General features: G+C 37.2%; 1 protein-coding gene across 2 annotated transcripts in view; it reads right to left on the bottom strand.

Moving 5' to 3' along the window:
* Positions 1-19,946, bottom strand: part of LOC107858464 (4-alpha-glucanotransferase DPE2) — a 61,901-nt gene extending 41,955 nt beyond the window's left edge. Inside the window, exons 1-15 of one of the 2 annotated variants that reach the window (XM_016703127.2) lie at positions 19,521-19,946; positions 18,702-19,069; positions 14,172-14,289; positions 14,038-14,093; positions 13,785-13,912; positions 13,555-13,678; positions 13,261-13,457; positions 10,554-10,632; positions 10,387-10,425; positions 9,866-9,985; positions 9,518-9,619; positions 9,333-9,416; positions 3,091-3,333; positions 2,861-2,986; positions 2,675-2,749 (exon numbers count right to left, since the gene is read on the bottom strand). In XM_016703127.2, the coding sequence (XP_016558613.1) occupies positions 2,675-2,749; positions 2,861-2,986; positions 3,091-3,333; positions 9,333-9,416; positions 9,518-9,619; positions 9,866-9,985; positions 10,387-10,425; positions 10,554-10,632; positions 13,261-13,457; positions 13,555-13,678; positions 13,785-13,912; positions 14,038-14,093; positions 14,172-14,289; positions 18,702-19,031 (1,821 nt within the window). In that variant the 5' untranslated portion in view covers positions 19,032-19,069; positions 19,521-19,946. The remainder of the gene's footprint in view (positions 1-2,674; positions 2,750-2,860; positions 2,987-3,090; positions 3,334-9,332; positions 9,417-9,517; positions 9,620-9,865; positions 9,986-10,386; positions 10,426-10,553; positions 10,633-13,260; positions 13,458-13,554; positions 13,679-13,784; positions 13,913-14,037; positions 14,094-14,171; positions 14,290-18,701; positions 19,070-19,520) is intronic. The other variant, XM_016703129.2, reaches the window with a different exon arrangement.
* Between the last annotated feature and the right edge of the window lie 831 nt (positions 19,947-20,777).

The following is a 20,777-nucleotide window of genomic DNA, read 5'->3' as shown; positions in this document are numbered from 1 at the left end:
GATTTGAGAAATTAGTCACCAAAAAGATACACTCTGCTATGCAAATTACATAGGAGAAGCCACCCGAAAGAAGCATGGTGCCTCAATTTTTGCTAACATGATCATAGGCCAGACTGGCGGGGGCATATATGGGTCACAATCACTCGCCAACAGCGGAAGCTCTTTGATTTTCTACGAAGGTTGTAGAGGCTCTAATACCATGTGAGAAATATAAGAGAAGAATATTATTGAATTGTTGTGTCTACATTTTTTTTTTCCTCCTCCATTTTCCCTTTTCTCTCTAAACACTCAAAATCCATTAATCATTTTCAATTTTTTCATACATATATATTAAATTCATCTGCAAAATCAATTTCTCTGGCACATCAAATAAGGAGAAATTTGTAAGTGCGAAGCTATTGTTATCATTACTTTGAATTTTTTCACTATCAATTTCGTCTGAAAATAATTTTTTAGCTGAATTTGCCATGTTAAGAGAAAAAAATTAAATTATTTTGCAAGTGTGGAAGCTATTTTCATCAATACTTTGAATATTTTCAGCTGCGGAATATCGAGAATTGTCGTTCATTTGTAGTATCAATTTTGGGAGAAAACAGCTTTTTTTTTTCATGTGTGTAAGCTATTTTCGTCATCACTTTGAATGTTTTCAGTTGCGGAATATCGAGAATCGTCGTTCATTTGCAGTATCAATTTTGTGTGAAAAACATTTTTGTCCCTGTAAGTGTTTTTTGCAAGTGTAGAAGCTATTTTCATCATCACTTTGAATTTCTTCAGCTGCGGAATATCACGAATTTTCCATTTGCAGTATTAATTTTGTGTGAAAACAATTTCTTTTTTTGTTCCTGTAAGTGTGTTCAGTATCACTTTGAATGTTTTTAGCTGAGGAGGATAATTCATGAGTTTTAATCTAGCGAATCATCGTTTCATTTTGTAGTATCAGTTTTGTGTGAAAACAAAATTCACATAAATTTGTAAGTGTTGAAGCTATTTTCATCATCACTTTGAATTTTTTTCAGCTGCGGAGTATCGCGAATCATTGTTCATTTTGCAGTATCAATTTTGTGTGAAAACAACTTTTTGTAACTTTCTGTGATTTGTAAGTGCCGGGGGTCTATCGGAAACAGCCTTTCTACTTCTCCGGAGGTAGTGGTATGGACTGCGTACATCTTACCCTCCCCAGACCCCACTACATGGGAATACACTGGGTTTGTTGTTGTTGTTGTTGTGTCTACATTATTGAAGGGGAGCCTTGGAGTAACTGGTAAAGTTGCTGCCACGTGACCAGGAGGTCACGGGTTCAAGCCTTGGAACGTAAGGCTGCGTACGATACACCCTTGTGGTGGGGGCCCTTCCCCGGACACCACGCATAGCGGTAGCTTTAGTGCACCGGCCTGCACTTTTTTTGTTGTTGTTGTGTCTACATTATTACATTGACACGCTATGTATACACACTACATTTCAATCCTTTTACAAGTAGGGAACTACATTAAAATCCTTTTCCAACTAGGATTCTATATACTATTCCTACTCCAACTCTAACAATGTTGATGACATAGTCATGATAGGAGATGACAGAAGAAATGACCTAGTTAAATGAGTTGTTAGCATAAGAATTTGAGATCAAAGATCTAGGGAAGTTGCATTATTTCTTGGAAGTTGCTAGATTTAAAAGAGGAATTTTTACTACACAAAGGAAGTATATTCTAGATCTCTTGAAAGAAACTGATTATCATGTTGCAAGCCAGCGAAATTGCCTATGGAAAGCAATCACGTTACAAACAGGGTTTGGAAGGTCAATTGATAAGCAGAGATATCGGAGGTCCTTTGGAAGAATCATTTATTTCTCTCACACTAGACTAGACATAGCCTATTCTATCAGCTTGGTGAGTCAGTTTATGCGATATCCTCGAGATCCTCATATCATAAGCAAGTTATCTTACATATTTTTAGATATCTAAAGTTAGCTCAGGTAAAGTTTTGCTTTTCTACCTCCAGACAGAAGCTTTTCCAGACGTGGATTAAGTTGGATCTTTAGATGAAAGAAGATCTATCTTCGGTTACTGTATATCATAAGAGGGAACCTAGTTACTATGAGAAGTAAGAAGCAAAGTGTAGTTACAAGATCAAGTGCAGAAACAAAATATAGAGTATGACCCAGGGTGTTTGTGAGCTTCTTTGGCTACAAAAGTTAATAGAAGAATTCAGATTTTGTAGAAAAGGGAAACTTCCCTTGTATTGCGATAACAGAGATGCAATCAGTATAGTTCAGAATCATGTCAAAAGAACATATTGGAATCAATCGGCACTTCATCAAAGAGAAAGTTACTAGTGGCACCTTGAGTTTACTTTATGTACCATCAGGAAAACAACTAATGGACATGCGTACAAAAGGCCGCAGCAAAAGGACTTTTCGACATATGTGATATCTTTCCTCCAACAGGAGGGGAGCGTTGATTGTGTTAAACTGTCAGTTAATTAGTATGATTTCCGGAGACTTTATTTCTTCTTTTCCTAGGGTCATTATATAAGTAGAATATCCTTTTATTGCAATCGATTGCCTTTCTTTAATTAGTTAGGATTCACTTATATAAATACCTCTTCTCATGGAAAGTAAAGACATACTAAAATACAAAGAAGTCTTTCTTCTTTCTCAAATTCTACAGAAATTCAATACCTGTAAAAGCTCTTGTCCAATATAAGGCTGGGTCAGACGGTTGAAGTCCCATAATCCTTCTGACTCGAGTTCTTCCTGCAAAGAAACTAGTTAGTGCATTTAATACAAAATCTCTTTATCTAAATGATATAAGAACAATCTAAACCTTACAAGTATTGTAGACGTAACCGCACAACTTTTAGATACCTGACTAATAGGAATAGAAGGTCGAAATTTTCCACAAAGGCCAGTCATTGCATGCTCTGGGAGCTCCCATATTCTAAAGAATCCCAATATGTGATCAATCCTATAAGCTGTAAAGTACTTCCCCATCTGTAAAATGACAACATTGATACAGTTCGAAATAAACACCTAAAAGTTGAAGTACCAATGTTGAAAAGGATAAAAAACGGAACTAAGTAGTAAGTTTTAGGTACCTGTGTTAGACGAGCACGCCACCACCCATAGTTATCTTTTGACATTTCTTCCCAATTATAAGTGGGGAATCCCCAATTCTGGCCGTTTTTATCAAAATAGTCAGGGGGTGCCCCAGTTGAGGTGTTCATGCGAAACAAATTTGGGTAGACCCAGGTATCGACACTATTCCTATCAACACCAATGGGCAGGTCACCTTTCAGCACTACACCTTTCTTTCGAGCATATTCCGCAGCTTCTGATAACTGATGTGGAAAGCCCAAGCGGATAATTGCAGCTTTTCTTATACAACTGTGAAAAATGGATCTTGGGTCTAACTCAACCCCAAAAGCTAGCTCATGAGGGGAGGATTATTCAAGTCCATATAAAGAGACCAATTACCCATCCCTTTTCCGATGTGGGACTCTTAACATTCCCGCACGCTCAAACCTTGTTAACTAGAGCGTGGACAATATAATATGGGGGCCCAACATCGGTGAATATATATTTGGAATGGGTCTGGCTCTAATACCATGTGAATTAGAAGAGAGATAGAGAAAACTCAGCTTGATTATTCCCTCAATCTATTGGAGTTTAAATAGTTTAGTTTACATGTTTTAAAAGGAAAGGAAATTAATACAAATAAATATCTAATAAATACCTAGTTATAATAGGAGGAAATCAAGCTACCTGCTATATTTACATATGCTATTAAATATTCATAGGATTCTAAGCCTGGTTAAGGCCAGCAACATTGGAAGAGAAATTTCCAAACTCAATTTTTTTCCAGCTATTTTTTGGCTGTCCGAACAGATCTCTATTTTCGGAGGTGTTGTGATCAAACCAACACCACCACGAGACTCGAACAACCGGCGCGAGCAAAACCCATTCAGCTTCGCCACCACCAGCCATCTCATGCATCAATCGGAGCTATCAAATTCAATAGACAGATATGATTTTTTTCAGATTCCAGTAGACAGACCTGTCCAGTTCATTTTTTTCCACATTCCAGTCGACTGGTTGCTTCAAGATTCCTACAATTGCAGATTTCTTTTTTCCAGATTCAGATTCTAGTCAACTTTTAGCTTTTCCGGATTCCGATCAGATCTGATTTTTCCAGCGACTATTTCTGTTTTCCAGATTCCGGCAACTGTTTGCTTCCAGCTTCCTGTAAATTGCAGAATTTCCAGATTCGGCAACATCTACATTATGTCCATCACTTCATTTATTTTTAGTTCTAAACCAGTCGTTTCAAGTAACCCCAACCACTCCATCACCAGTGAACCCTTGATAGGTAGTGTGAACTACTTACCTTGGTCTTCCTTTGTTCGGCTTTGGTGCAAGGGACAAGGGGTTCAAGACAACTTGGTTAAACAAGCTAAGGATGTTGATGAGAAAGAGAAAGGCGAATGGGAGAAGATTGATGCTCAATTATGTAGTCTATTATGGAATTCTATTGATTCGAAGTTGATGCCGTTGTTCGGACCATTCCATACCTGCTTCTTGGTTTTGATTACATCTCTCGTTTTTATAATGTTAATTCTCAGTTGACTCATCTTAAAAAGCAGGAGCTGAATATGTCTACATATCTTGGACAGGTACAGGTGGTTATGAAAGAGTTTACTGAATTGATGCCCGTTACTCCAAGTGTTGAAAAACAATTGGAGCAACGTGTGAAGATGTTTTTCGTTGTTACACTTGCTGGACTTCCATCTGATCTTGATTCAACGAGAGACAAAATTTTGGCTAGCCCTGTTGTTCCTGCTATGGATGACCTATTCGCTAGATTGTTGTGACTGGCTACACCACCTAGTGATCTAGTCATCCGGTGATACCTGCAGAGTTTTCTTTCTAGCATCTCAGACTGGAAATCGACATGGACGCCACTCTAGGAACCTCGGCCAAGGTGTGGCTACAGTAACAAATTGGGTCATACCCGTGATATATGCTACTCTCTCCATGGTAAACCAAAGAATGCTCATGTTGCTTAAACTGAACCCACTGGTAATCCAACAAATCAACTTTTCTCTTTATCTAAAGTAGAATACAATGACTTTATTTAGTATCAGGCGAGTAAGCAAACATCTCCATCAATAGCTTCCGCTGCTCAGGCAAGTAATCCCGTCGCTTGTATTTCACAATTCACCACACTTGGCCCTTGGGTCATGAACTCGGGTGCTTCTATTCACATTTCCGATAACTACTTTAGTGACTAATATTATTTACTCTCGATCCCTTCCAACTGTTACATTGGCTAATGGTTCTCAGACTAGGGCAATCGGAGTTGGTCAAGCCAATCCCTTTACTTCCACTGACTCAGAATAATGTTCTTTTTGTCCCTAGTTGTTTTTTATCCTTCTGTCAATCAATCGTTTCGCTAAGTCTTTAAATTGTTTTGTCTCATTCTTTAATGACTTCTTTGTTATACAAGACTTCACTCCAAGAAAAATGTCTACGAAGGGTGGGAGTTTGATGAGATTTATTACCTTAATTGCCACAGGTCCACTACAATTTGTTCGGTCCCAAACTCTCCAGATTTAATCTGCAAACATTGGAACATCCTAGTTTATCCAAACTTCATAAGATGGTACCTAGTTTGTCTAAATTGTCTAAGTTAGATTGTGGGTCGTGTCAATTAGGGAAGCATACTCGAGCCACTTTTCCCCACAGTCCTAATAATCGTGCAAAATCTCATTTTTATTTAGTTCATTCTGATATTTGGGGTCTAGTAGAGTTAATTCTACATTGGGTTTTAAGTATTTTGTTACTATCTTTGATGACTACTCCAGCTGTACTTGGATTTTCTTAATGAAAGATTGCTCTAAATTATTTTCCATAGTTCAATTTTTTGTGCTGAAATATAAAATCGGTTTGCTGTTTCTATTCGCACTTTTTGGAGTGATAATGCACGTAAATATTTATCTTCTCAATTTCAACAGTTTACGTTTACACATGGCATTCTTCAACAGACATCTTGTCCTTATACTGCACAACAAAATGGGGAAGCGGAGAGAAAGAATAGGCATATTGTTGAGACTGCACGCACCCTTCTCATACAAGCAAATGTTCCATTGCATTTTTGGGAGATGCAGTGCTCACCTCCTGTTATCTGATTAACTGTATGCCTTCCTCTGCTATTCAAAATCAAAATCAGGTTCCACACTCTGTTTTGTTTCCCAAGTCAACCCTATTTTCTCTTCCACCATGTGTGTGGAAGCACATGTTTTGTTCATATCCTCACTCCAGGAAACAACAAATTGGCTCCTCGTGCTTTTAAGTCTCTCGGTTATTCAAAGGTACAAAAGGGATCTCGATGCTTCACCTCACCTGCAGTGATACCTTATGCCTGCTGATGTTAATTTCTTTGAAGGTCAACCCTACTTTACATCCTCTTCTTCTGAACAGTTAGGCATTTTCGAGGTTTTACCAATTCCATCTTTTGGGGATCCTGCCATAGTCTATCCTTCCACATTACCTTCTACAAGTCCATCTCCCACTGCTGCACCACCACCGCTTTTGACTTATCATTGTCGTCCTCGTCGAGATGATACACGCCCGCCACCAAAATCCTTGCATGTTGAGAACAAGATACGGGAAGTGAGGTTAAGATGGTTTGGGCATGAGATGAGAAAGGGCACTGATGCCCCAGTTCGTAAGTGTGAGAGTTGGCCTTGGAGGGTTTCAGTCGGGGTAGGGGGAGGCCGAAAAAATCCTTGCATGTTGAGGACAAGATACAGGAAATGAGGTTGAGATGGTATGGGCATGAGATGAGGAGGGGCACTGATGCCCCAGTTCGTAGGTGTTCGTAGGTGTGAGAGTTGGCCTTGGAGGGTTTCAGTCGGGGTAGGGGGAGGCCGAAAAAATATTGGAGAGAGGTGATTAGACATGACATGAAGCAGTTACAGCTTACTGAGGACATAACCCTAGATAGGAAGGTTTGGAGGACGCATATTAGAATAGAGGGCTAGTGCAGGTGGATGAGTCTTAGGCAGTAGTTAGAAGTGTTGTGATGTAACTTGGCTAGTAGTCTTAGGGCCTTGTGCATAGGTTGGAGCTTCTAGTTAGGAGGGTTGGGGGAGGTATGCCTTTGGTTTGTTAGTGTATAGTATTGTTTTGTGAGGGTTGTATCGCTGTTATTTCTCCTTGTTTCATGATTTATGACGACTTTGATTACTGTTATTTTATCCTAAGCCGGTGATCTATCGGAAACAACCTCTCTACTTCTTCGGGGTAGTGGTATGGACTGCATACATTTTACCCTCCCCAAACCCCACTATGTGGGAATATACTGGGTTTGTTGTTGTTTGTTGTTGTTGAGGACTTGCTTACATAGAGTCCTTCCATCGCCACTCGAAAAGGTAATCTCTCTACTCTTAACCCCCCCATCTTATCTATTTTGAGCTATCATTTGTCACCGACCCATTCTGCTTTTGTGTCATCAGTATCATCTTTATCTGTGTCTATTCCTACGACTACAGGAGAAGCTCTTTCTCATCTAGGCTGGCAACAAGCTATGATTGAGGAGATATCTGCCTTGCACTCTAGTAGTACTTAGAATCTTGCTCCTCTACCTCCAGGTAAGTCTACAATTGGTTGTCGATGGATATATAACATAAAGGTTGGCCTCGATGGATAGATTGATCGCCTAAAGGCTCGACTAGTGGCCAAGGGTTATACACAGATTTTTGTACTTGACTATGGTGATACATTCTCTCATGTGGCTAAGATTGCTTTTGTTCGTATCGTTTTATCCATGGTAGTTGTTCGCCATTGGCCTCTCTACCAATTAGATATAAAAAATGTCTTTCCTCGTGGAGACCTCGACGATGAGGTATTTATGGAGCAACCGCCTAGTTTTGTTGCTCAGGGGAATCTAGTAACATGGTGTGCGAACTACATCGCGCACTCTGTGGCGCAAAGCAGTCTTCTCAAGCATGGTTTTGAAAGTTTAGTATGGTTATTCAGGAGTTCGGCAGGTAGTGAAGCAGATCATTCTAGGTTTTATTATCACTCTGCTCCAGGTTTATGCTTGTATTTGGTGGTATATGTTTATGACATAGTTATCACAGGTAATGATGATGAGGGAATTACCAAATTGAAACATCACCTTTTCCAGCACTTTCAGACGAAGGATCCTGGTGGATTGAAGTACTTGCATCGAGGTTGCTCAATCCAAATCAGGAACTGCCATTTCACAGAGGAAGTATGCACTTGATATTCTTAAGGAGGAGACAGGGATGATAGATTGTAGGCCTACTGATTCTCCAATGGATTTAAATGTTAAGCTCCAATAGGTCAGGGGAGCCTCTTAGCGATCCTGGAAGATATAAAAGGCTAGTAGGAAAGTTGAATTATCTGACAGTGACTCGACCTGATATTACCTTCCCGGTTAGTGTTGTACGTTAGTTCTTGAATTCTCCTTGTGACGACCACTAGACTGCAATTATTCGCATTCTTTGATACAGAAAGTCTGCTCCAGGGAAAGGACTACTTAACAAAGACCAAGGACATTAGAAATTTGTTGGATGTTCAGATGCAGATTGGGCAGGGATGATCCACTTCCGGATATTGTGTTCTAGATGGGGGAAATCTGGTGTCTTGAAAAAGTAAGAAACAAAATGCGGTTGCTAGATCTAGTGCAGAAGCAGAATATCGGGCTATGGTGATGGTAACATGTGAACTCATATGGATCAAGCAACTACCGAAGGAGTTGAAATTTGGAGATACTAAAGAAATGAACTCGTATGCAACAATGAAGATGCACTTCACATTGCATCGAATCCGGTGTTTCACGAGAGGACCAAACACATAAAGATTGATTGTCATTTTGTCAGAGAAAAGTTACTCTCAGGAGACAACGTCACAAGGTTCGTACAGTCAAATGATCAGCTTGTAGACATATTCACCAAGTCCCTAACCGATCCTAGAACGAGTTATTTATGTAACAAGCTTGGTACATATAATTTGTAGCAATAGCTTGAGGGGGAGTGTTAGAATCCTATGAATATTCTATAGCATATGTAAGTATAGTAGGTAGCTTGATTTCCTCCTATTATAATTAGGTATTAATTAGATATTGATTTATATTGGTTAGTTATTTATTTGTATTGATTTCCTTTCCTTTTTAAGACACATAAACTAAGCTATTTAAACCCCCAATAGCTTGAGGGAATAATCAAGCTGAGTTTTCTCTATTCCTCTTCTAATTCACAACAACAAAGATAAAATTCAAAAAGGAATACAGAATACATAAAGCTTTGTTTACTTGTAGATGCAGATGGAACTGGACGTAGTAATGAAAACTAACAACTTCATAGTGCAAGTTTTCTTTTGAGACAAGTTTCTCCAGCTGCAGAAACAGAAAATACATTGTACGTAAGAAAGTAATAGGGGGATTTATGAGACTACCTGAAATTAATTGTTTCTATGCTTGAACTGCAGCGGCGTTACCTTCTCTTTTGAAAATTCAGAAAACCGACCCCATTGACTGCGCTCAGATGTTTCAAAGAAGTCCCGCAGAAAACAGAAAGCAGCATAGGGTTTCAACCATTCCTGCACTCATCAATAAAGGACCAATGCAAAAGCATAATTAACATTATCATATTCCAGTCAATTTGCAGGGGGAGGGGGGGGGGAACGTAACTGTTTATGCTTACAAGCTAAATTTACATGGAAAGGATCTCAAGGTCGTTATCTTTTCTTCTTATTTATTTTCCTCCAGCCAGTTATTATAGTAAACATAGCCAACAAATGTTACTAATCTATAGTTCTAAATGTATTGAAATTATCTTTAAGCACCTGATTTTCAGAAAAGAACTCCTGGAATGATTTTGAATTTAGTATGATCTCCTTCTCATGAGCGAAAATTTTCTTGGCAATAGAAAGTTTTGTAACCATGGAAGCCTCATAATCTACATCCTGCAATAATCATAGGCCAGGCAAAAAGATAAGGAAATTATCAGATTTATGAATACATATGTCCTTCAAGATGGAACTGTTTGACCTAAAGAAGATGTTCTACAAATTTACACGAGATGCTATGGAGAAAAGAAAGTTATGCTGTAGTCATGGTGGTAGATTGGTAGTGGCAATGTAACACAGTCGCATCAAATCTAGTATGGTTGCAGTCATGGTCTAGGAGATTTAAGAGATCCATTGTGGTGTATCAAAAACGTCATAGCTAGGTGATCTGACAGGAATTGGTTGCATACAAGGAGCTTGTATAGAAGCAGCAATCAAGATGAACATGATTTCCTGGAATGCCTTTGTGCCCAACAAACTGTGGAAGCAGATTTAAAAACAAAGAATTTTCGGAATACCTTTCTATCCAACTGAACTCTTGCCTCCCTGATCTCTTGCTGTAAATGAGTTGAGAATAGTTACTCAAGTACAAGACATAAAAAATGGGATTTTCACTGTTCAGTTGATCCAACAAAAAAAGGTGTTTTATATACAGACACAACATAATAAAGACTAAAATGAACACCTTGATATGCTCCGGAATGTTTTCAGAAATTGCCTCTACCCTTAGGTATAACGGGTGCAAGGCAAATACCGAAAGTGAGCTGCATTGCCATCACGCATGAAAATGGAACAAACTAATATCAAATTAGTACTCCTACATAACAGAGCTTGAAATAATAACAGAAAATTCATTAGCTCACCTAATAGACAAGGTTAAAGGAAAAGCAAAAGACTAAACCCGAAATATATTAATGCTTCACTATTAAATTGGCCAATCATATGAACTGGGGTACAACAAATATTTCATGCCCTCTGTTTTCTTTGAAAAGATGCAATCATTCTATCAAGACTACCTTGAACTTGTGACTGAAATGAGCCATGTTAAGCAGAAAGTGACAGATGTAAGCCACCTTTCTAAAGTGGAACCAAAATAAGCTAGTCGGAATAATTAATTCCGATTTATGCAACTTTTTTAAAGGAGGAGTTAACCGTGTTGAACAGTTAAAAATGTGTACAAAACGGAGTTAATATTTCTGCCATATAAAACAGAAATAAAAATTCCGATTTATAAAATGGAATTAAGTTCCGAGTTATAGAACGGAATTAAAAATTCTGAGTTATAAAACGGAGTTATATGTCGAAATTAAAAACTCTGATTTATAAGTCGGAATAAAAGATTGGTTCAAAATGAATTAAGTCAGATGTGTAGGGCCTATCTAAGCTTTCATTAGGGGCAAAACATGACGAAAACGAATTTTTTATTTGAATAAAATATTGGTTCAACAAAATTATCATATTTATGTCCGAATCAGTCTAATTTAGCACAAAAGATGCAGCATATTATTATAAACAGATTTAACTAAGTTGTATTGATAAGATCGATTATCAATTAAATGTCTGCTAAATAGATACACATGAAATAGTAACTCAAATATTAGAAAATCAACAACAAAACTGCACTAAAAGATGAAAGCATTTAACGATAAACAATAAGTTAGACTAATCATCACTGCATATGAATGATAATAAGAAAGAATAACAAGAACATATAGTAGTACAAAACTTAGCACTTAATTTGTAACATCACAACATTGATTAAAATTGAATATAACTAAAAGGGAGTTTTTAATAGAATACCTAAAATTAGGAGTGTGCAAAAACCGAGTCAACCAATAAACCGAACTGATAAAATGTTATTGGTTTAAATGTATCGGGTTATTGGGTTAACGGTTTTTAAATGGTTTTGTAAAACTTTTTATTGGAGCGGTTCAGTTTCCGGTTTTAAAGTTTTAGTTAATAGTTAAACCGATAACCTAATAAGATTATATTAAAATTATATTTTTATCGATAATTATATAATACCCTATTATTTTTTGCATTTTATAGTTGTGGTCTTAGCGCTTGTAAATTGTTTAGCCTTTATGCATGAAGATAGTGCAAAACAAATAAAAATAAAATAAAACAAAAAGATTTAGAGGAGCATTTCTTATAGGTTAAATCGAAAATCAAACCATTAAGGACCAAAAAACGATTAACCGAAAACTGATAATGAATATCTTATTGGTTTTGTTTTCGGTTTGGCGTGTTTACAAACCAAAACTGATAAATAGAACTGATACACACAAAATCGAACCAAATCGACCGCTACGTACCCCTACCTAAAATGAAGTGGCAGTTGCGGATTCAAATTTTATTTTGGATCTTGGATCTGGTTTCAGATCTTCGTGGATCTAGGAATTTCAATTTTTTAATGTTTTTACTCGTGGGGGACCACTGGAGTATAATACATATATGGATTGGCTGAATATTATGTATTGGAATCAGAACGACCGTGTGGGGTGATTCAAGCTCTTTTTGTTCGTTAATAGTGGGAGGGCCAAGGTTGAAGATGATACTTTTTAATTAAAGCCGGAATCTTTTATTCTGACTTACAAATCGAAATTTTTATTCCCGTTTTATATGTCGGAAATTTTAATTCCATTTTATACACATTTTTAAGTTTTAACTGTTCAACACAGTTAACGCCTCCACTAAAAAAGTTGCATAAATCGGAATTAATTATTCCGACTAGCTTATTTTGGTTCCACTTTAGAAAGATGGCTTATTTCTGTCACTTTCTACTTAACCTAGCTCATTTCAGTCCCGAGTTCGACTATCTTATTGGTTATGCAGTTACAAACCCCATCAGAAAGAACTCAAGAAATGCATATAATCAAATTTTCCTTTTCTGTTCAACCTAAAAAAGGAGCCCTCTTAATTGCCAGAGTTCGACTATCTTATTGGTTATGCAGTTACAAACCCCATCTGAAAGAACTCAAGAAATGCATATACTCCTTTTAAATCAAATTTTCCTTTTCTGTTCAACCTAAAAAAGGAGCCCTCTTAATTGCCAAATGTAGGATCAAATATGAATCTCTGTAGCATCATTCCTTTTTTAATCAGCTTCAGTTTTAGATAGAGGTAAACTTAGTGTGTTACTGTCGAAAGACATCTCAATTTGGTATATTCCAGGTTTGCTATCCCTGTCCATACACTTAGATTTAGAACTTGAACTGTATTTCTGCAGCTGACAGTCAGCATTTTTACTGATTACAAAGCAGAGTTCAAAAGCACTAAGCTGGATAAACAATATTTTGCCATCAATCTACTATTTATGTTATTGAAAAATTATCATGATGGAATCGATCTGATTCGGAGCTCAAATCTAAATACTTAACATTGAAAATTACCTGTATGGATACGAATCCCACCACATACAGTTGACTGATGTATCATTGATGGGCAAAAGCTGAACCAAATGAAAGCCAGATTCAACTGCCCAATCTACGAGTAACTTCAGGTCAAGAAACTCCCCAACACCAAGATCAGCCTCTGATCGTATGGAAAACATGGGTATGGCGACACCAGCTCCCCTCCAAGGCATTTCCTGATAATAACACACATTGGCTTTCTTTTCATCTTATATTCCTGTATCAGTTTGAATAACATAGCAAGCCATTGATTATATCTTATAGTTGACTTACCCGCATTAAACCATCTGAAAGAACTACAACTCTAGATTCACCTGTTGTGACATCAACAGAAAGCTCACGACTGGAACCACATTCCACTGAGGTTCCAGCCTTACTATATTTGCAGTACTTGTATGTTTAGAGCATTAAGGAAGAAAGAGTGGAAGCGTAAGAAATTACTATCATGTATATGATAGAATGGAACTTCATTTAGCCTACAACTCAGGCAGACAAAAGGATATTTTAAAGGAAAGTCATCTTTTCCCATAACACAGTCTGCCTGCCAAAACGAATCTCCAGCATACACGAGCTTAAGTCCATCCTGAATCTTCCATTGCCCAAGTTTTAAGGAGCTACCAATCACATATATCTACAGGATAACATGCATGTCCGGTGTGACTTAAAGATAGATTGCGAGGATATTAATGGCCACATAAACAAGAAAACATATGTATTTAAAATCACAAAGGTTTGATCTGTGAAAAGAGATCTTACGGATGTTCCTTCCTCTAAATAGGGGCAGCAGATTCTGAATTGAAGAATGACAGAACCTGTTTCAGCAGCAACATTAGAAAGCACATCCCAACTAAGATTGTTTCAAAGGCAGAGAATCCAACAGAGAAAATTACCATCCTGGTCCAGCTTATTCTGATTGATCCCCAGGGGCCTTTCAACATCCAAACTCCGACTTGTCCTAAAGATAACATCCTTAAATGCACTTCTAAAAGGGATATTGTCAGAACCAGTCTGCAACAGAAGAAAAAAAGTAAGTTGCTAGAGCAAAGTCAAAACAAAAGGAATTGTTGAAATGGGTAGTTGCTTACAAAGCGAAATCAAATATATAAGAAGCATGTTTGAGGTGAATTTGCAGAATATATTGCAAATCATATGAGCTAACAACAACAAAAACAACAAAAACAAAAACATACCCAATTTAATCCCAAAAGTGGGGTCTGGGGAGGGTGGTGTCTACGCTGCTTTACCCCTACCTTGTGAAGGTATAGAGGTTGTTTCAGATAGACCCGCGTCTCAACTAAAGCATATCAACATCCGCCTTGCTCATTGACGTCGGAGATCTCATGAGCCTGACCAACCCAAAAGGCACGGCCAAGTCCAAGACGAGCATCAACAATAAAAAAGATTAAGATAGAAAAGAAAATTTGTAGAATGGAGTATTGATGAGCTTATAGCTTCTTCTTACACCCATGTCTGTGACTAAAGCAAGCTTATCCAAAATTTTCTCTACTTATACAAAGAGTCAAACAGTTTGCTCGTCTACCCCATAAATTTTGTGAGATCATTTTGCATTTAAAGCAAATGACCATTTTGTCATCAATGATAATGAAATTCTTCTTGCCAAGCTGGGGGTTCTAAAGGGAAAAAAGACGGTTCAATTATGTCAAGGCAAGGCGCATTTGGCTTGCAAGTAAGAAGTTTTGCAATTTTTGGGAGGTGGTAATACAATATCGTAAACATAAACCACCAAATAAATAAACTGATTGGAAGCAGAATGTTGATAACATACATAGTGATCAGCTTCATACAAGTCATTCCAAACTCCAGAACAATTATGTTGAACTTACCAAACGTAGGCTCATGCAGTCGGATAGTGATCATATCAGAAACAGGTGACTTCGGTGTTCACGCATGTCACGGAATGGAAAATCATACATCTCAATCTATGGAGACCAACGAAGAGGAGGTCATTTCGGAAGAACTCGATTCAACTGTAGTTATTATAATAGGCTTGGACATACAAGTGAAATATGCTATCCCCTACAAGATCGACCACCCAAGACTACTCATGTTGCTTAGCCTAACACTGCATGTCACATACTCATGTTGCAACATAAATGTATTCTTCTATCCCATGTCTCTGACCATCTCTTTTCCTATACCATTATTGTTGCTTCGTAAATAATAAAAGTTCTCTTCTATCATCAGAGAGTCAATTTCAATGAACTTTCAAATGAATGCAACCAAAGGACTGACCAAGTGGTCAGTAAAGTGTGTTAAGAACTATGAGGTGATTCCACTTTCCATTTCCGAAAGAATTCCAAATTTTGGTTTGCTTTCGACCCATTTTGAAATGACGGAGGTGATGCCATTGTGGAATTGAGACTTCGTTTAGCACACTTCTCCCATTATTTGCCACCAAAATTCTTGCCCGCTTCAAATGGTTTGTAATTATATCTATGCTTATGTGGTGACCCATCCACAACATATTTGGCCAGTTTCACAGAAAACAGTATGAGCTCAGAGGTGAAGGGAAACCCCGGCTGCTCTAATCCAAGTCACCTTTTCAATAATGGAGTTCTATGTGCAGCCTACCGTCAGCGACCACCTCACAAGGTTGAATTTCGTTTTCTTCTAGCTCCATTGGCTTTGCAGGACTTGTTCAGCCATCTGGTTGTTGGGGAATTTGAGCAAGAATTTGTCACCATACGTTAAATACATGTTGACCCCAAAGGTGTTCTTCCAGCCAAGATTTGACCACCTCCTTTTGTCTTCTAATGTAGGTTTTTCCTTACAATCTGCTTCTAGACTAACAACAAGACATCTATTTAGCAGTCTTTCTCCTTGAGAGTCAATCCTTCTATTTCGATTTTGCCATTCTTGCTTTTCACCTCTACTTTGCGAATGATCTTGGATGGCCATGTGCTTTCCTATACGGCTTTAGCATGGGGATAGTTGATTTCTGTTAATCTTGAGGGGAAAAGCCATTTCCTGCCCTTTGGGAACTTTAATGAAGTTCTCTGTCTTAAATGCAATATCACACCAACCGGCATTTACAGCAGTTTCTAATATAATCAAAACAGACCGTACTCCTTTATTTATGGAAAGAATGCTCATAAATCTTCCATGCTCATTCTCTTTTCTTGTACTAAAATGATCTGAATCTCTTTCTGTAGCTTTCCATCTCCTAACTACATTCTTCTGATCTTTAGAGACTTCTCTTAGCGTGAAGCAAATACACTCCATGATCTTGCTACTTAACGAAGTTCTTCTCACCAATTTATGACTCCTTTCTACCCATTCGCGCCATGTTGAACTATCGAAAGTCCATCTTGTAATATCACACTTAAAACCAGCATTGAAATAGATCCTATTCTTGTCCATTTTGAAAGAACAGAAAATGATAGAGGCACTAGTTTAGAAGAAATTGGGAAGATAAGCTAACTCAGAAGAATTAGCTTAGGGGGATATTCCGACAATCTTCCACCTGAATAGAATCAAGGGTAATCTCTCTCTCCACTAAAAAGTAGGAGAGACTGTTTTTGGGGAATGTGCCTGATAGCAGTTTCATTTGCCAAGAGGGGTGATATTGATACTGTTTTTGGGGAATGTGCCTGATAGCAGTTTCATTTGCCAAGAGGGGTGATATTGATGGCTGAGAACTTCAGAAAAAGGAAGATTATTTATGTCTTGTGATGTTATATGTGTGGAGGGTTCGAAAAATATGTGGATCAATGACATCTTCTCCATTGTCAGCTAGCTTCTCAATTATAGATGGAAGTCTTGAGTTGGTTTGGAACACAACGGGTGATATCAGGCACAATGAAAGAACTTTTATTCACCAGGAGTTATGGAAGACCAAAGAGAAGACACATGGCATGGAAGTTTGCTCCACTTGCGCTTTTGAGGCTCGTCCGGAGAGAGAAATAGGAGAGCGTTAGAGGGTGTAGAAATAGATTTTGTACATTTGGGCATAGCTTTTTTCCTTTATCGCTTTTTGGTACACCCATGATATTGCTTCATATGTAGAAGATACGGTGACATTCATAGAATACAGCTTTTTTGAGGTTTTCTACTTTCTTGACACACCCCTTTTATACAAGTTTTATGCCCCAACTTATAATGTAAAATCTTATGTTACTTTTTGGGATTTTAAATGAAGTGAACCAAAGCTGAAGGCTTTAGAAGAAGAATGCATAACGTCAGACAACCATGATAAAGTAGCTTTTTAGCAAACCCACACCTCACAGCTTGTGGCACTTTGAATATTAACCACCCATCTATACCACTCTCAATTTAAAGTGATCAACACAAATGGTTAATTAGGATATGCTACCTCTACTGGAGGAGGTAGCTACCACTACTGGAGGAGGAGAAAACCGTCACAAGATTCTAGGATCCCAACGATGAGAGGAAAAAGGGAGAAATTCAAAACTATCATTAACTCTTCTTTTTTTTGCTGGAGTAAAAGTAAGCACCGAACCACACCCAAAAGATGCAATCTTTTCAAGGATATAGAAATGAAATTACTAAGAACACTTGTGAGACTTGCAGTACTATTTTAGGCCAATTTCCCCTTGTTCCCTCTGCTGTGAGTTGTAACAGTATATATCCAGTAAATGGTTCATCCCTATATTTATCATTTACATTCACTTCTTGTGTTTTATATATTTAAAAAAAAAAAACTAATATCTTCTTTTTTGTGTGATAAGGTCAAAAAAATCTAGTATCTTTTACGAATTAATGTAGAGTCATTTGGATAAATAATTTAGGATGTCTAGAAGGTTTTACTAATATTCTCCTTTAAATTATATGTTCAGCAATTTTTCAAATACAACTTCACTGGAGTGATGAGGGGAAGATCACGGAAGATTGTGAATATATAGAATAACAGGCGGAGAATGCTTCAGAGTGCCTAAATTTTTCCGTACTTTTTTATTTCAGGAATCACAATTCAAAGAGCACTAAACGTAAGCGACCACTGGGTGTGTGGAAATGCATGTTTTTTGAAATTTTAGAGCGAAATAACCAAATGAATCAAGAATGAGGATTGAGAATACTACACTAAGATTGAGGTACACATGCAGATAATGAGAAATAGAGAAAAGAATTTAGAACAATTTTGTCATCGTTTAGTTCATACTAAATGTCTTTGACAACTACATACAAGTGGAAGAGTTGTATGCCATAAAAAAGAAATTCAGGAACAACTTGTGTACCTTCACTTCTCATAATTAAATTCATCCAAGGAACAGGCATCCTAGGTGTTGCAGTATTCATGAAACAGTATGAGAAAGAGATGCAGACAACTAGCATATCTTCCTTTCTCAGAAGCCATAACAAAGTTCATCCAAGGGACACGCATGCTAGGTGGTGTAGTATTCACAAAACAGTATGAGAAAGAGAGGCAATGAAATTAGCACCTGCCAGAGATCACGGAGTTCTAGTGACTGCCCATCCTGAAGCCCATCAGGCAACAACAGCTTCCTTTTCTTTCCAACCTCCGATCGCAGGATATTTCTTCTATCATCTACCACATAGTAACTGTATTCACTTTGGAATCCAGGAGGAACAGGAATGCTTCCAGACCATATCAGCTCTTCCCCTTGGTGAGAGGGCTTCAATAATAGACCCTTTTTCACATTCCATGAACCAAGCAACCGCTCTGAACCGCAGATCAGAAGGTTCTGCCCCCACTGAGTATAGTATGGGATTCTGAAGCTCACCTTCCTTGACTTGAGGGAATTCACCATCTTAAATTGAATCAAAATCAAGTGGAACTCCTCAAAATCTAGAAAAACCAACTAATTAGCGCGCAAAAATTCTACATATAATTCACGAACAATGTCACTCTTAAGAGTATTCAATGTAGAGACTCAATTTGCATAATGGTAACTGTAGAGTACTCAAATGAATGAACCACCCTACTTTCAGACTCCCTCAATTGAACTTCCAAGAATGAAATCCTTGCTAATCAAAATTTAACCCTTAAAAATGAAGAATATGCAAGGTTATATTAAATATAAATTATACAGAACTTTAACCAGTCAAACCCAATTAAAAGAACAACTCAGTAGATATGGGCGTTTTGAATTTTAAGCTGATTAAACTTAATCCTTGTACTATAGAGTGTAGACTCAAGAAGCCTAGTAATGATTATTAGAGCAGAAAGTATTATTAATGGTAAAAAATTATAAGAAAGTGGAAAGCAGGGCAATTCCACGAGTTGAATTTTTTGTTACCTTTAGTGAAGAGATTTATGAAGAAGAAGATGAGGAACGAGAAAACGGGTCTCTGGCTCTGGCTCTCTAATAAAAATATACAAAAAAGAATCCAAAAATATCAGAGATATCTTTTATTAGGCTGTAAAGTGAGTGCAAGCCCGTGAGAAAGGGAAGTGTTCGTCTTTTAGTGGGAGAAAAGCAAGTAATTGAGTGGCTAACGCTTTCACGAGAGGGAGCGAGAGAGGAACAGCTGATGATCCCCACTTTTCATCTCTTCTTTCCTTTTTTAAAAAAAAAAATAAACACTAGCTAGTACTAGTGCGAGCGTAAATTTTGGGCGACTGGATCTTCACTCACTCACATGCCATTATCCCCTCAACTGTAGGATCCTTCTTTAATTAACAAGCCCCCAACATTTTATCTTGAGGTTGGCCAAAACTGAGTCCGGTCCATTAACAGTAAAGGGTGTTTGGCGTGAGGTATTAAAGTAAATAATTTTAAAATAAAATAATTATTTTGGAATTAAAGTTTTGGTACGTTGTTTGATTACTAATATTCTAAATAATTTATTCTAAAACTAGTAAATTGCTTCGAGATAAGTTATTTCTCATGCTTCGTGGTATAATAATTCCATCATAATTTATACTTGGAATAAAATTATAAAATGATAAAATTACCCTCAAATTCCTTATTTTCGCTTACACACGTATGTGTTATTTGGATTAAAAGTTAGTGCACTTTCTTGATGTGTGCCGTTCTTATATATGTGAAAGGCTGGCAACGGACCAGAACCGAAACGTCGAACCGATTTAATTGATACCGAAATCGATACCAGAACTTCCTTATCGTTTTTGCTGTCAGAACCGGTGTTACCGGAATTTTTTCGTTGTTTGCATTGGTCCGCTTTCTACCGGTGTGGACTGGAGCGATACCAAAATTATCGAAAATAAATTATGTAGTGTACAGTAATACAATTTTGTGTTAATTTTTTTTCCCATAATTGCTACAGTTTTTGTTTAAGAACTTATATAAATTATATAAAGTTTTCCATAACTTTTTTTTGTTACAGTTTTTGTTTTACAATTTTAATTTAAATTATCTATATCTTAACTTAATGGATTAATATATAAGTTTTATACATATAATAACTTATATAATTTATATATTTTATTAATATATCTTAAAAAGTTTATAATTTTAACATAAAAAATATAAGTTTAAGTTAATATAATATTTTTAATAAGTTTAACTAACTTTATAAAGTTTTGTATTAAT

The sequence above is a fragment of the Capsicum annuum genome, chromosome 2 (assembly GCF_002878395.1).
Source record: "Capsicum annuum cultivar UCD-10X-F1 chromosome 2, UCD10Xv1.1, whole genome shotgun sequence".
Taxonomy (NCBI): Eukaryota; Viridiplantae; Streptophyta; class Magnoliopsida; order Solanales; family Solanaceae; genus Capsicum; species Capsicum annuum.
This window is presented reverse-complemented; position numbering and strand designations above follow the sequence as displayed.